The 15,025-nt window shown below is 29.3% G+C and overlaps 3 protein-coding genes across 3 annotated transcripts; 1 reads left to right on the top strand and 2 right to left on the bottom strand.

Moving 5' to 3' along the window:
- Window positions 1–4,554: 4,554 nt before the first annotated feature.
- On the top strand, window positions 4,555–7,168 carry LOC111042472 (the record flags this gene model as incomplete). The annotated part of the gene is made up of 2 exons (XM_022327101.1): window positions 4,555–5,191; window positions 6,693–7,168. Coding segments are annotated over exons 1-2 (630 nt in total), but the record flags the coding sequence as incomplete, so codon positions are not given.
- On the bottom strand, window positions 5,424–6,778 carry LOC111042473 (protein ALP1-like). The gene is made up of 2 exons (XM_022327102.1): window positions 6,356–6,778; window positions 5,424–6,192 (listed from the first exon to the last, which is right to left on the bottom strand). Exons 1-2 carry the CDS (start codon window positions 6,567–6,569, stop codon window positions 5,468–5,470), a joined length of 939 nt encoding a protein of 312 aa, XP_022182794.1. The 5' UTR covers window positions 6,570–6,778; the 3' UTR covers window positions 5,424–5,467.
- Window positions 7,169–11,054: 3,886 nt separating the features above from the next.
- On the bottom strand, window positions 11,055–12,209 carry LOC111042470 (putative nuclease HARBI1). The gene is made up of 4 exons (XM_022327099.1): window positions 11,995–12,209; window positions 11,623–11,909; window positions 11,182–11,552; window positions 11,055–11,081 (listed from the first exon to the last, which is right to left on the bottom strand). Exons 1-4 carry the CDS (start codon window positions 12,207–12,209, stop codon window positions 11,055–11,057), a joined length of 900 nt encoding a protein of 299 aa, XP_022182791.1.
- Window positions 12,210–15,025: the final 2,816 nt, after the last annotated feature.

The following is a 15,025-nucleotide window of genomic DNA, read 5'->3' as shown; positions in this document are numbered from 1 at the left end:
CCGTGCACAATGACTGCAGGGAAGATAATGGCGTGAGTCGTGAATTGTTTGGTAGGCCTATGCTATATTGATACAAATTGTCCATGTCTCAACATGCAGTTTTAAAAATAATAATATATTAATATTCATCGGCAGCGCACGGCTAAAATTAACTTGCTTTGTTATGATGTCTAACCGGCGCGCGTGGCGTGGGATGGCAAGCGGGTCACGGGGCACGGGGGTAACGGGGCAGTTTTTGTATCTCGGACATATTATACGACAATATTATTGCAACACATCGACAACAACAACTACAGGCCAACAACATAATACCACCGGTCTGATACTGACGAAAAAGTTAAAAATGTTAATAGCCGCTACCCATGCATTTGTTGTCTTCGTCTTACACACGTACAACATAGGCACATGGCACATATTTTCACTAGTTTCAATAGTATGCTGTTAGTTTTGATATTAGAGTGAACTGACCTATTATCAAATTTTTAGATAAGAATATTATCTGTGCTTAAGCGTTGCCTTTTATTTGATATTTTAATTTTCAAACAAGATATAAGCATTTTTAATTTTTGATATTTTACATAACCCATATCTTGCTTAAACATGAAAATATCGAAAAATCTCCAACAACTTAAGCACATATAATGTTCTTACCTAAAGTTTGATAATAGGTAAATTCATTCTATCAACTCTATCACTCTATCAAAACTAACAGCACACTATTGAAACTAGGGAACGAAAATTTGCTATGATAATGACGTGTTGCTTGCAGTGGCGTAATACGTCATAGTTAATAGGTAAAAAGGCAACTGTAAAAACAATTACCTTGAATTGAAAACCTTCCGTAGTGAGGTTAGCTGTTTTTGTGGGTATAAACAGAAATGTAACTAAATTACCTATCCACAGTCCACCTCTAAGTCAAAAAGGGGCCTAGCACTGGTCTAGCAAAAACCAAAAACAAACGAAAACATAGTGAAAAAATAAAATAAAAAACACGATTAAAAGCTCGTATTCAACATTTTCATACTTTAAAAACGACTTGTGGCTACAAAATCATACACACTAACAGCACGAACCTAAGAGTAAAACTTTAAGTAACTCAATACGAAAAAAAGTTCAAAATAATTATTACTCAAACGTATTTACGTATTTACGTGGTTTTTAGATTTTTTTTTTTTCGTTTGATCACTACAAAATTCTAGAATCTGATCATTCGGCGTACGAGGATTCAAAAAACCTCTATGGTCAAAATACGTACGACCATTATTTCGCCCGCAATCGTAGTAGCAAAAAGTTAGAAAACAATAATTATGCTATTTTTCGTATTATCAAGGCGTCTCCTTGTGGTATACGTCTTTGTAACGTATCAAGTAATAATTATTTTGAACTTTTTTTCACACTTATTTTAGTAGGCGTGTAGCTCATTATTCATTAATGTAAATCGTTAGGTATATAAGAATAAAATATTAAAACCTATAAAATAATAGGTCAATTCACTCTAATATATGTATTTGAGCTACAACACAAAATTGGATGTATATTTGGATGTAAATTGGATGAAACCTTCAAGGATCGAAGCAGTCAACCTTCGAGATCAAATTTATTGTCTCAAAAAAGCCACGACTCGATTTTAAGTTTGAGAAATTGGCAAAAGAAAATTCCCCGCCAATTTTTTTTTTTGAATAATTTAAATTTTGACCTCAACATTTACCCCCTTAATATTTGAGTTAATGAACTTTTATAAACTCGCAAATGATCTAGGGACGCTTCTGCTTCGATCCTTGAAGGTTTCATAACGATACGACTTATTTTGAAGGAGCTAGTACTTCAAAATATACATACAATTTTGTGTTGTTAGCTAAAATACATATATTAGAGTGAATTGACCTATTATTTTATAGGTTTTAATATTTTATTCTTATATACCTATCGATTTACATTAATGAATAATGAGCTACACGCCTACTAAAATAAGTGTGAAAAAAAGTTCAAAATAATTATTACTTGATACGTTACACAGACGTATACCACAAGGAGACGCCTTGATATAATACGAAAAATAGCATAATTTGTTTTCTAACTTTTTGCTACTACGATTGCGGGCGAAATAATGGTCGTACGTATTTTGACCATAGATGTTTTTTGAATCCTCGTACGCCGAATGATCAGATTCTAGAATTTTGTAGTGATCAAACGAAAAAAAAATCTAAAAAACACGTAAATACGTAATTTTCTAAGTACAAAAAACACTTTAAAAATCATAACTCCCGAACCAAAAGTCGGATCACCTCGATCTCGGTGCCAATCGTTCAGGCGTAAAGTGTTCAATAAAGCCCGACTACAAAAACGGCTCGAAATCGAAGTGTCAGTAACGAAAACTCCGAAAAACGTAAATTTTGAACTTTCGAAGCCCTAAAAGACGGAGAAAAACGGCTCCTTTGGTCTCGACACAAGACGCCGGAATTTCAATATGCTACTTTTTTTAAAGTCTACGTTTGATATTTAAGCGGTAGGTACTGCGTTGAATCTTGAAGACTTCAAGTCGATAGTCGATACGAGTATATAACCAATATTGAAGAAGTTTTGTTAAGGTAATTAGGTATTTAATAGAGATTCATACTAGCCATAATAATATAGGTAACCAGTTTAGTTATTTAACAGTTAAGGACTAGTTTAACTTCATATTTAATTCATAAATTCAGTTTTATTAATTAATTCTCCAAATATGGATAGAATACTGATTTAAACACATTTCAACAAAATTTATTTATTTAAAAAAGTTTTAAAATATCAGTAGGTATTTGAACAGTTTGATCTAGTCTTTGAACATTTCAAACCAAGTAGATATTTGAATACTAATAATAAATATAAAATAATTAGTTACCTATATTGAAAAACAATACAAATCTATTAACTAATAGATTTGTTATTTATTTGTTTATTTTTCAAACAAACAATTTTTACAATAAGTTATTTAGTACAAATAGATAATTGTCTGCTCACCTACTATAAGCTTAGCTTGTATTGAAGGTGATGAGTTCCTTAAATAGTATATAGTTAATAACTATATAGACTTTTAATATAATATACATAATATAAGTAGCTAAAACCGAACAGGATAGATAAAAGAAAATATAAAATCACCTTTTTTAGTATTAAAACAAAATAAATATAACAGCTTTTGAATAACTAATAAGATACATTACTTAATAACAATTTGGACATTTGAAATTAGAATAGTTTTGATATGATATACTAAAAAAGGTAATAATTTTTGAAGATTAATATTGATTTTTAAATGTTTACAAAGAATAATAGCAGTATTTACTATTTCACCAGATTTTGAGAACAAAATATTTACAACATCTAGGCATATTTTAAATAATATGATATTTATATTTACATTTTTCTAAATCTAGTATTAACATTATGGTTACATATTACTATGTTTAGATACAAGTAATAACTAATAATCAACATTTTTTAAATAGCTTTTCAAAATTAAACTAATAATATCAGAACTTGAATAGTTTGGTAACTTTAATAGGAATTAAATTAATTAATTTATAGTTACATTTAGTTATGTTAAGTGAACATCATAAGCAGTACCCCAACTCTCATACCATAATTGATTGAACCAGTGAAATATATACTATTCTCAATTGTAGTTTATCAAGTATAGTACTAACTACTAAGATTACGAAAAATTTAGTAAATGTTTTTAGTTACCACATAGGTAACAGTAAGTGTTTTGAAAAAATATTTTAAAACAAAATATGAAAATTAAAATTATGTAAGTAGGTACATGAGAAAATAAAAATTTTAAAAAAAAAATAAAGTTTTTGCACACTGCTATGTATTGCTGTCTTGTAATATTTAGTATTTACAATGAACGTCAGAATTAATATTGTGTATAAAATATAAATGCTGATAACGACAGTGGTTAAACACAATTGTTTACAAATTACCTAGGATTATACAATTTATAATGGTACAACATATATGAATGCCGTGGTAAATTTGGATAAAAATAAATACGGGCCGGCCGGTCGGCACTCGGCAATCACTATTACGAGTTATCATTTCTCAGTACTAGATATTATATCAATATTAATGTTAAATACATTGGGAGCAATACAAAAATAGCCGTTGACGTATTTTTTGATGAATTTATTATGTAAAATATCTAACACTTTTTTGTTTAGGTAACTATGGATTTGTAAAAAAAAAAATTGTTTTCGTTAAATCTATGAAATATGCATAAAAATGTTCTAAAACCTAAAATATGCTAATTCGTACAAAAGATGACGAAATATGCAAAATTATGCAACAAAAATGTTTGTATTTGAAATATACGTATTATGGATCAAATTTGTATCGAACCAGAAGTTCAATATGCACTTTCTAAACAAATATGCAATTGCCTAAAGTTCCGAGCCTTGTTGATATTACAACATGTTATATGATCTACATTCTACACGGACCAAGGGGGGGGGGCCTTTTGGCCCCCTCTAAATACGACACCTGATATTACTTATGTAATATAGACAAAAAACGTTTGCAACTCTTCATGGTAAATGCGATTTACTAAATATTCTGTTTTACTATAAGACTAGACTAGTATGTCACAATTCTATTTATATTATATTATAAAATATATATCTTTAGATTTCAAAGAATGGAAATTAAAAACAGAAGAAGATAATTTATGTTTTTATGCCTTAAGTGCTCGTAAGACTGTCGGACAGAATAAAAACATTACATACCTGGATTGTCATCGAACCGGTAATTTCCAAAGTAGATCAACAGGTGTCCGTAAAATAAAAAGTCAGGCAGCTCTCCCACTAGCGCGACGCGATTGACGCGACGCAACTGACGAAACTGGCGATTCTTATCGCGTCCGTGTTTCCAATGTTTATAAATAGTACTTCTCCCATACACGCAACGCGACTATTTTTGCAGCGACTGCGACGTAAAAAAATCGCGCGCGACTGAACATGTTCAGTTTCATTGCAACGGTCGTCTGCGATTTTGGTAAATATGGCCAAAAAAGACGATCCCGTTTATAACATTAAACTTGTGGAAGAAATTGAAAAACACCCTTGTCTGTACAATTATAAGTTATCCGACTATTCAAAACGAGATGTAACAGATTTGGCATGGGAAAGTGTGGCAAAATCGTTAAAGGACAAAGGTACGTTTATTATTAATCATAGAATAAAATAATCTACAATAGTAATTTAATAATATAATAATAATTAATTATTATTAATAATTAAGTATTAATTTTAATTTTAATTTTTTTATTTTTTAAGTATTAAGTATATATAGTATGAAGTAGTAAGTATTAAGTATTAAGTAAAAATAATCTACAATAGTAATTTAATATTAATTAATAAGTAATATAAACTGACCTAACATAATATTTATTATAAAAAAAAAAATATTATATAAGATAAATACTATTATTTTACGATGTACAATAATTCCATTGCCAAGGTAATGCAGATTGTGGTTGTATGAAGTAGTTAGACAGATAATCTCTAAGTCCGGATGCCGAATTTCTGGTTGGTAAATTGTTGTTTTCATTTTCTAATTCCAAATTCATTCCAATATTCATATTCATTTCAGTTTCCTTATGGTACTGCGGTTGATAAGCTCTACCTTCTCTAATCCGAATAAAATTATGTAATACACACATACATCGTATAATACTGCTTATTGTTTCTTCATTTACACATAAAATTGGTGTACTTAGTACCTTAAATTTACTAGCCATCATCCCAAAAGCACATTCGATTGTTTTTCTTCCTCTACTTAATCTATAATTAAAAATTCTCTTTTTGTTATCAAGTACTCTTCTTGGATAAGGCCTCATCAAATAGGACTTAAGAGGAAATGCTTCATCCGCGACAAAATAGTATGGAAACATTTGTATATCCCCTTGGTCGTGAGGTAATTTGATGCCTGTTGGTATATCAAGACCATTTATATCTAACCATCGGCCTAAACGACAAGCTCTAAAAACTTCACCGTCACTATTTCTCCCTGCCTGACCAACATCAATTGTTGTAAATATACCATCTGCATCACAACTCGCCATAAGTACCAGCGAGTGGTACGATTTATAGTTAAAATTAGATGAACCAGATTTTGGAATCTTTTGTATTCTGATGTGCTTCCCATCTATAGCACCTATAGACAATTAAACAAAAATGTTATTTTTAGTCTTAATATACTGTTAGATGCTTATTTGACATTTGTATACATATTTAAATGGTTTGAGGTCAATATTATAGTACATCATAATATAGCCATTTTTTTATTATATTATATTATACTAAAACTGTTTATGCACCTATACAGTTTGGGAGATTCCACAGATCTTGAAATCTGTCAGCTATTGTTTTCCATTTTTCAGCAGTTGGTACTGGCATATATAGATCTTTTAAACATTCCCATATATTTCTTGTTGTGTCAGCAACGATTTTACTGACAGTGTTATTACCTCTCGCAAAATAAAATGCCAAGGCACTAAAATTGCAACCTGTAGCCAAATATCTGAAAATCATTTTTTTTTAAATATTATGATTTGTATAAATACTATTATTATTCATTGTAAAATTAATTTCATGACATTTTAGAGCTCTAATTATTATGATATAAATATTAATTACCATATAAATTCCTTATAGCGGAAAACTGCAAAGAAAAATGGAGGAACCTTCGTACAGTGTTTGTAAGGAGACAAAAACCACCAAGTGGTTCCGGAAGAAAAGATTGTAAAGTATACTATATGACTGAACATATGCAATTTATTTTACCGTATATTAAAGGATTCAGAAGTGTAGATAGTACGGGAAATCTTCCTTCCCCTCCGAATGTGATGGACGATGAAGTTAACGAAACTGATGAAGTTGAAAACACCGAAGAAAATGAATTCGAATCGACTGCAGAAAGTTTCAACATGACTAAATCAAGCAACGAACAAGTATTTACTCCAAAAGTTAAGAAAAAAAAGACAAACACTTCAGATGCTGCAGATCAATGTTTTATTGATTATATTAATACTAAAAAACAAAATTCCAAAAAAGAAGATGATCCAAGAAAACAGTTTCTGTTAAGTATGTTACCTGAAATACATCAAATGACTGACATCCAAATGAGGAAATNTTTTTTCTTTTTTTTTTTAATGAAAATATTTTACATGATGCATTGGAATGAAAAATAATAGTTAGAATTTAATCAATTTTTACAAGATTTTTACATTTTTGTCTTAATTTGGTTTTTAACAACGTAATGCACCCTGTAAAAATCTTCCCTAATGTAGAAAAACAATTATTTACGATTACGACAAACCTATAGCTACCCGACAAGTTGACAAATTGCCTCAATTTTGCCCCTTATTTTAGTCACGAACGCAATAAATAATACCTATGTTATATTATGCATAATAACATTTTACTCTGTTATTTATGTTATAATGTTATATTGACAAAATAACAGTAACTGTTATTTTAACTGTTATTTTGATAATAGCAGTAACAGTTATAACAGTTATCAAAATTGATAACAGATTACCATCACTAGAATGCGCGCTGTGACAAATATTATTGCTGGCAGATCGTATATAGAATAATAATACAAATTATAAAATATTAAATAGGAACTCGTAAAGTGCATATAAAACGGATGAACATACAGTGCAACGTTGCCGCTCTCATTAAACGTTATGGATCTCATAACATCTACTACATAAAATGGCGAACATAGGTGAAATACAAATGAACATAGTAAAATACACACAGGTGAACACACAACATTTATAAAAATGGGTCTTTGAGAGATCCGGCTATTTTTGGCTGGAAATCGTTGTATGACACTTAAGGCCTTAGGGCCGGTATTTCAATGCGAGTTTATCTTAGGATTAAGATAAACCAAAAACTATGATTAAGGTGAACCTTAAATGAGAACGAGTATTTCAATCTTCTACTTAGTTAAGCTTTAGCTTAAGCCTACTTATGGCTATATTGTTTATTCTTCCATGGCTAATCAGTAAAACATCACTTTTAGCGCACGCAATAGTGTACACAACAGTATGTTATCAGTGATAATGTGATATAATAATAATTGATGTGAGTGTTTAAAATTTAATTTGTGAAATTGTTTTAAACAGTTATGTAAGTACATGTTTTTTAACCAAGTACAAAATTGTTAAATAATATATATAATAATAGTTGCATATAGTTTTAAAGTTAAGGAAGATGGCAAAGAGAAGTACTAATTTTTCATCAGACGAAATCGAGTTGCTGAAAACATTGGTACATAAACGATGGGATACAATTGAATGCAAAAAGTCGGATTCATTAACATGGAAGCAGAAACAGAGTAGTTGGGAAGACTTAGCTAAAGAATATAATTGCAACAGTATATCTCTTGAAAACCGTCCAGTGAATATATTAAAAAAGAAATGGGATAATATAAAAAAAACAATAAAACAAAAAGTGACTGCTGAAAAATCCTATATTAAAGGAACTGGTGGTGGACCAGCTAAAAATACAGCAGTGTATAGCTTATCCGAAATAGAAACGCTGGATCTTCTTACCACTCAAGCAACTGGAGATTATGCAGTATTTGATTGTGATGGTGACAATGAACCAGGTTAGTTGTATTTTCTAGCTATATATTAAAAAATATTTTATAAGGTATAATGAAATCAAATATTTTTTTAAAGACATTTCATATAATAACAATAATAATGAAATTTCAAACAATCCATCAACATCAAAAATAGAACTGAATTCAGTATCTAGTAATCCCGGAATGCAAGATTGGGATGATTATTCGCCAGCATTATTAAAGACTCCATTATCTAAACCATTAGTATCTTCACCATCAGATTATGTACAGGTTATTGTTATTATCACATTCAATTTTGTAATATAATATTGTAATTTTTACTCATGTTAACTTAATAAACATACAATACATAGGCGTAACTAGCCCTTTATAATAGGGGGGGGGGCTGGAGTCCCAAAAGTTTTGAGGTACCTATGGAAACATAATTGCCCCCACGGCCCACTCAAATATAAGTTTTAATTTGTATGAATTATCTAAAAAAACTTTAAATTTAGAATAATTAATAATGCATAAAAATTCTTTGTTTTACCTGAATTACATAAAACTATAAAATATATATTATACCATTTATACTTAATGGTTAATGTAATAATTAATAATAATATTTTAAATCAAAAATTGTTTGTACATACAGTATACTTCTTTATTTTGACATTTTTAAACATAAATTATAACTTTATTTTCAGTTAATAACAGTAAATAAAATATACACAATAGATAATAGTCTATATTAAGTAAAATATTTATAATAAAATAGTTATGAAGATTACAAATCTATACGCCTATTCTTCAAAGCAAAGTTATTTAAAATGTTTTCTGACTAGATCTTATTTGAAATATCTCTTTCAATATGTAAAATTGACATATCTGTAAATCTATCCTGGTTCATACTAGATCTGATCCATGTTTTTATTCTCCGCATTACAGAGAAAGAACGTTCACAAGAAGCAGAGCTGATGGGCAGAGTTAAAGCAACTTGCATGAGTTTATATAAATTGGCGAAAACGTTCTGGTCTATTTTTTGCAACACATCACTAAGAGCAAAATCAGAATTTTGAATACTATTTTTAATTACAGTCATTTCAGTTTCTAACGATTCAATATTAATATCCAACAATTTCTAAATATAAAATTTAAAAAATTAGTAGATATATTATAATAAAATAATGATATGTGAATAATTACACATTTTAATTTTCAACTTTGCATAATTTTAAATAGGTACCTCATAATGTTGTATGAATGGTAAACTTTCTTTAAATTGTAATTTAAAAAAACTGTCAATAGATGACGCTAAATGTAAACTTTCAGATGAGAATCTAGTTTTCATGCTGGTAATAATTGCATCCAGAATTCTATAATATGCATTAATTTTTCAGTTTTCTTGATCCGATATATTTAATGAAGACTCATCAAATTCTGAGTATTCATTCCCAGTAGTAGTAGAGGTATAATAATTTCTTAAATATGTGCTTTCTTTTCTTTTACGCTTAGAATTAGAGCATTAAATTAAATACACAATAATAAACCAATGTAACATCAAACTTACTAACCAACTGTCAAACCTACTGTTTTTAGGCACATACTGACATACATTTACCCAAAAAATTTGGATGGGCTATAAGAAGTCTGGGGGGGCTGAAGCCCCCCTAAGCCCCCCCCCCCCCTAGTTACGCCTACTAATTAGTAATTAATTATTAAATGTAGATATAATTTAAGGAAGTACATTTTACTGTTATAATTGCTTTCTATAGGAAAAAGTAACTTCTGTATATGAAAAGACACCCAAAAAGTGTACGGGCACAACTACCAACAAAAAATGGTGTAATCTTGCAGACGAAAAAATGAAAATTGCATGCTTAAACAAGACTAAAATTGAACTTGAAATTTCTCAAATGAAAGAAAAACATGTAATTGAAATGGAAACATTAAAAGTTGAGTTAGAAATTAAAAAAAGGAAATTGGAATTAATGAACTAAATTAATTTTATCAAATATTACATTACAATATTACCTTATACAAATAACAAAAAGTCCCTTGTTATTTAATTGTTTTTATATTTTTTAATTTAAATTGTTATTATTAAAATGTTAAGTTTCTTTAAAAAGTCATGTACCTAAGTAACAAAAAGTTCCTTGTTATTTAATTGTTTTTATATTTTTTTAATTTAAATTTATATTATTACAATTTTATATTTTGTTTTAAACTGCTTTTAATATTATTAAATAATAAAATGCAATACAATTGTGTTATATTAATTTGTTTATATTCTTATAATTTAGTTTAACAAACAATATGATGTGATATACATAAACACAGATGGTATTATTTTTACAATAAATGTTCAAAATATTGTACATATCTATTTCTTAAATAATTATTATTATTATTAATGTGTATATTATTTGGAACATTATTTACAAAGTTAATGGCTTCTTCAATTTCTGTTAGTAACGGAGGTAAAGCACAATGTTGTTCTTTATCTATTGTTGCAATGTTATGTAAAATAGCTGTTGCTATAATTAAACATTGCGCTTTACTTACGTTTAACCTGATCCCAGTAGATAAAATAGGGAATCGTCGTTTCCAGACACCAAATGCTCTTTCTATAGGATTTCTAGTTCTGATTTGTGCCTCATTAAATATGTTCTCTGCTGGAGTATTTACATTTTGAAGTGGAGTAATACAAAAGATTTTCAGAGGATATCCACCATCTCCTAAGAGAATGCTGTCACCGAATTCCCTGTTTTGAAAACGTGAGTATATTTTGGAATGTTGAAAAATTCGCGAATCATGAGCTGATCCCTGCCACCGTGAAACTACATCAAGAAATTTTAGATTTGAATCACAAATTGCCTGAACATTGATTGAAAAAAACTGCTTCCTATTTCTGTATATTTCTGCATTTAATCCACCTGTAAAACAAATTTATTCTTAATTTATAATAACTAGAGGAAATATAGTAATTATTGTGTAGGTACATACCAGGTGACTGTATTTTTACATGCGTACAATCCAATGCACCAACAACTTTAGGAAATTTTGCAATATTATAAAAATCTTTTTTAATATTTTGAATAATAACTGGATCATTTGGAAATGTTAAAAATGTAGATTTTAATTCGGCTATAGCTTGTAAAACCTTCCATATATATTTTCCAGCAGTTGTTTTGTGTATTCCTGCAAAATCTCCTACTGTAATTAACATACCACTAGATGCAAGGAAACGTATTGTAATTAAAATCATTTGTGCCGGTGTAACTGCATGATTCCTAAAATATTTTATATAATAATAATATAATTACATTGTAAGTTTCTATTATTAAAAATATTTATATTATAGGAATCCATTCTTACCGGTCAGTAGACGATTGAATTTTGAATGTGATTAGGTCCAATACAATATTCACACATCGTTTAGTTAAACGAAATCGATTAAAAAATTCGTTTTCGTCCCACTCGAGAAAATTATCGGTTCGGTTTCGAAAAACGCGTTGTTTTCTTGGCTGACCAAGTCTATTCACAAATGCGATTATAGTTTCATCATCACTTGAACTTGACGAAGAATCCATAATTTTACGAGGTTTTTTTAAAAAATATACTAGTTCGTAGTCACCAGTCAACGTTAATTCGTAGTACCTTCAACTAGACGTCTGTTAACTGTTTATTCAAATGTTGTTTATCAATCAATAATATCATAGATAAACCACACCTGACCAGCTTAAACCATACCTTGAGCGTTCCTTAAGATAAGCCGCGAAAAAGTAGTGCTTATCTCTTAAACCTTGATTGAAATACGGAAAACTATAGTTAAGCTTCACTTAGTCTAAAGCTTAAGCTTAAGTATAGATTGAAATACCAATATATGGAAAAAACGTTACGAGATCCACCCATTCGGATCTCACAACGAAAATGGATCTCGCAACGCTGCTCATTTTCCATACGCCGGNAATACCAATATATGGAAAAAACGTTACGAGATCCACCCATTCGGATCTCACAACGAAAATGGATCTCGCAACGCTGCTCATTTTCCATACGCCGGATCTCCTAACGTACCATAAGTACGGCCACACACACACACACACACACACACACACACACACACACACACACAAACACACATTATTTCACTGGACTGCTGCCGCGAAGGCTCAGTAATGTCCATATATGGTACCGGCATTATATATTAATATTATTGTATTATATCCATCTAGAAATAAATCTTTCCCATCGTTCTCAAAATCCGAAACGTCACACACACACACAATACCCATATCTATTATATGTATATAATATTAAAACGTATTGCGCAGTTGATTATTATTATTATTTTTCCGTATATATCGTCGTATATACTACGTGCTTTCTATATAAAACAACTGCGTAGTATCTACGAATTACGCAGTAGTTTTATGAAATATTCTACAATGCGCAGCATCATATTGTTGGTCTGCAGTAGCGACAGTAGCGAAGAGTCGGAAATTACCTAACATGTGTAAGTCTTTTAATCTTTTATTATACGTTCCTGATAATCCGAATATACAATTTTTACGTAATAAATCGAAATTTTGAAAATTGGGCGACGTGATGACACTTAGGAAGGTATTTGTTATAATTCTTGTTATAGTGTCGTCACTAAAATGATACATAAAAAAGGCCTATTCTTTTATGTATTTACAAGCTGAGCCAGCAAGGTTTTTATTTAATTTATTTTACCAAATTTACTACACTAGTGTGTCTATGATCCTATAATTTACTTTAAAAACTGAAGTGTTCATAACGATCGGTTGAGTAATTTCTGAGAACATATCACACAAAGATTTTCATTTTCACATTTATATATTAGAAGATATTATAATGTTTAAAACATACTGTGTAGTTGATTATTATTATAATTTGTATCATGTTACCAGAAGGGTAAATCCCACTAACTTTTTCTTAAACACCTAGAAGTTGTAACAAAGGAGAAATGCCGAACATATCAATTATTGCTCATATTGGTTAAGTATAAACTGAAAAATATCCTGGTAATGATTTTAACAAGTTCCTATTTAAAAATGCTCAAAAGTTATTTATGGTTGTACAATGTACATAGATCATAAATATTAATTATAATAAAAAAATTAGTGACATAAAATAAACAGTTTTCGTCTAGCTGTGGAGCTTGATATCGTGTTGAAGATTTGAAAGATACGATATAAGTTATTCCTATTACTTATTGGTTGAAAATGTTGAAGGAAAGTTGTCAAGCAAACCTGGTTTGATCACACGAATACCTGTCACGTCGTAGTACATACCAAGTAAGTTGAGGTACCTCACAATGTACCTACTAGTAGCATGTACCAAATGTTTTCGTTCTTAATTTAGCAGCGCTCGAATTCGTTCAATTATAAAACTTCATCAATTCCTTTGGCATAATGCAAATTTAAATAGTGATTTAAATATTGATTAGCAAACGGTGGGACGGGCTCAACTATTGTATAAAATGTATATAATCATTGTTAAATCGTCGTACTATGCAATATTTTTTATGAAATACCCATTATACAATGTGCAACATTATATTCCTGGACTGCTGTCACGAGGGGTCGGAAATGTCCATATATACTTGAATTTGATTACTATTATTTATACTTACCTCCACTTCACTAAAAACCCAGCAATCACTCTATATGTTTACAATAGTAATAATAATTTAATATAAATAACGTTTTCTTAAACAATGACCTATGCGATTTAAAAATTATTTTAATCTCAACTCATCATTAGTAATTATTTTTATGTAGGTATTTGTTTACCAATGGTCCACAACTATACTAAATAGTAAATAGTAAATTAAGACATATAAATTATACAAATATATGGGTACGTATAAGTATACAAATTACCAAATGAATTATAAGAATTACATTTAAATGAATTACATTTTTTAACTAATATTAACCATATAAATATAATATAGTAATAGTATACATACTAGTATAATACATTATATAATTATAAACTAAAATTTGGTCTGTTTGTCCGTTAAGTTATTATAATTATTTTCACTTTATTTTAAATTCTGAGCGGAGCGATGAATGTATTGATTTTACAATGTTATGTGTTTTTATAATATTTATTTATTTAATTTTGTTATGTGTCTGTCATCGTGGTTTCTTGCAGTAAAAGTGCTTCTATTTTCTTCAACACCAATTTTTCTGGTAGGAAAGTGAATCTAGTTGGTGCTTAGAGAGGTCAAAATTTAAGATCCCCGATAGTTTCCAGGAAAAAACAAACAAAATATTAAGGGAAACTGGAACATTTGCACAAAACCAGTTTTCGAATAATCGATTTTGGTTTTTAGTATAACAATAAAAAAAAATGACAGTAGATACATGAAATT

The sequence above is a fragment of the Myzus persicae genome, unplaced genomic scaffold (genome assembly GCF_001856785.1).
Source record: "Myzus persicae strain clone G006 unplaced genomic scaffold, MPER_G0061.0, whole genome shotgun sequence".
Taxonomy (NCBI): Eukaryota; Metazoa; Arthropoda; class Insecta; order Hemiptera; family Aphididae; genus Myzus; species Myzus persicae.
This window is presented reverse-complemented; position numbering and strand designations above follow the sequence as displayed.

What these genes read in the sequence shown, in the direction of transcription:
- LOC111042473 (XM_022327102.1), bottom strand. Translation starts at nt 6,569, where the DNA reads ATGATTTTCAGATATTTGGCTACAGGTTGCAATTTTAGTGCCTTGGCA. An exon ending in GAATCTCCCAAACTGTATAG is followed by an intron (nt 6,193 to 6,355) that starts GTGCATAAACAG and finishes AATTGTCTATAG; the next exon opens with GTGCTATAGATGGGAAGCAC.
- LOC111042470 (XM_022327099.1), bottom strand. Translation starts at nt 12,209, where the DNA reads ATGGATTCTTCGTCAAGTTCAAGTGATGATGAAACTATAATCGCATTT. An exon ending in ATTCAATCGTCTACTGACCG is followed by an intron (nt 11,910 to 11,994) that starts GTAAGAATGGAT and finishes AAAATATTTTAG; the next exon opens with GAATCATGCAGTTACACCGG. An exon ending in TGTAAAAATACAGTCACCTG is followed by an intron (nt 11,553 to 11,622) that starts GTATGTACCTAC and finishes TTTGTTTTACAG; the next exon opens with GTGGATTAAATGCAGAAATA.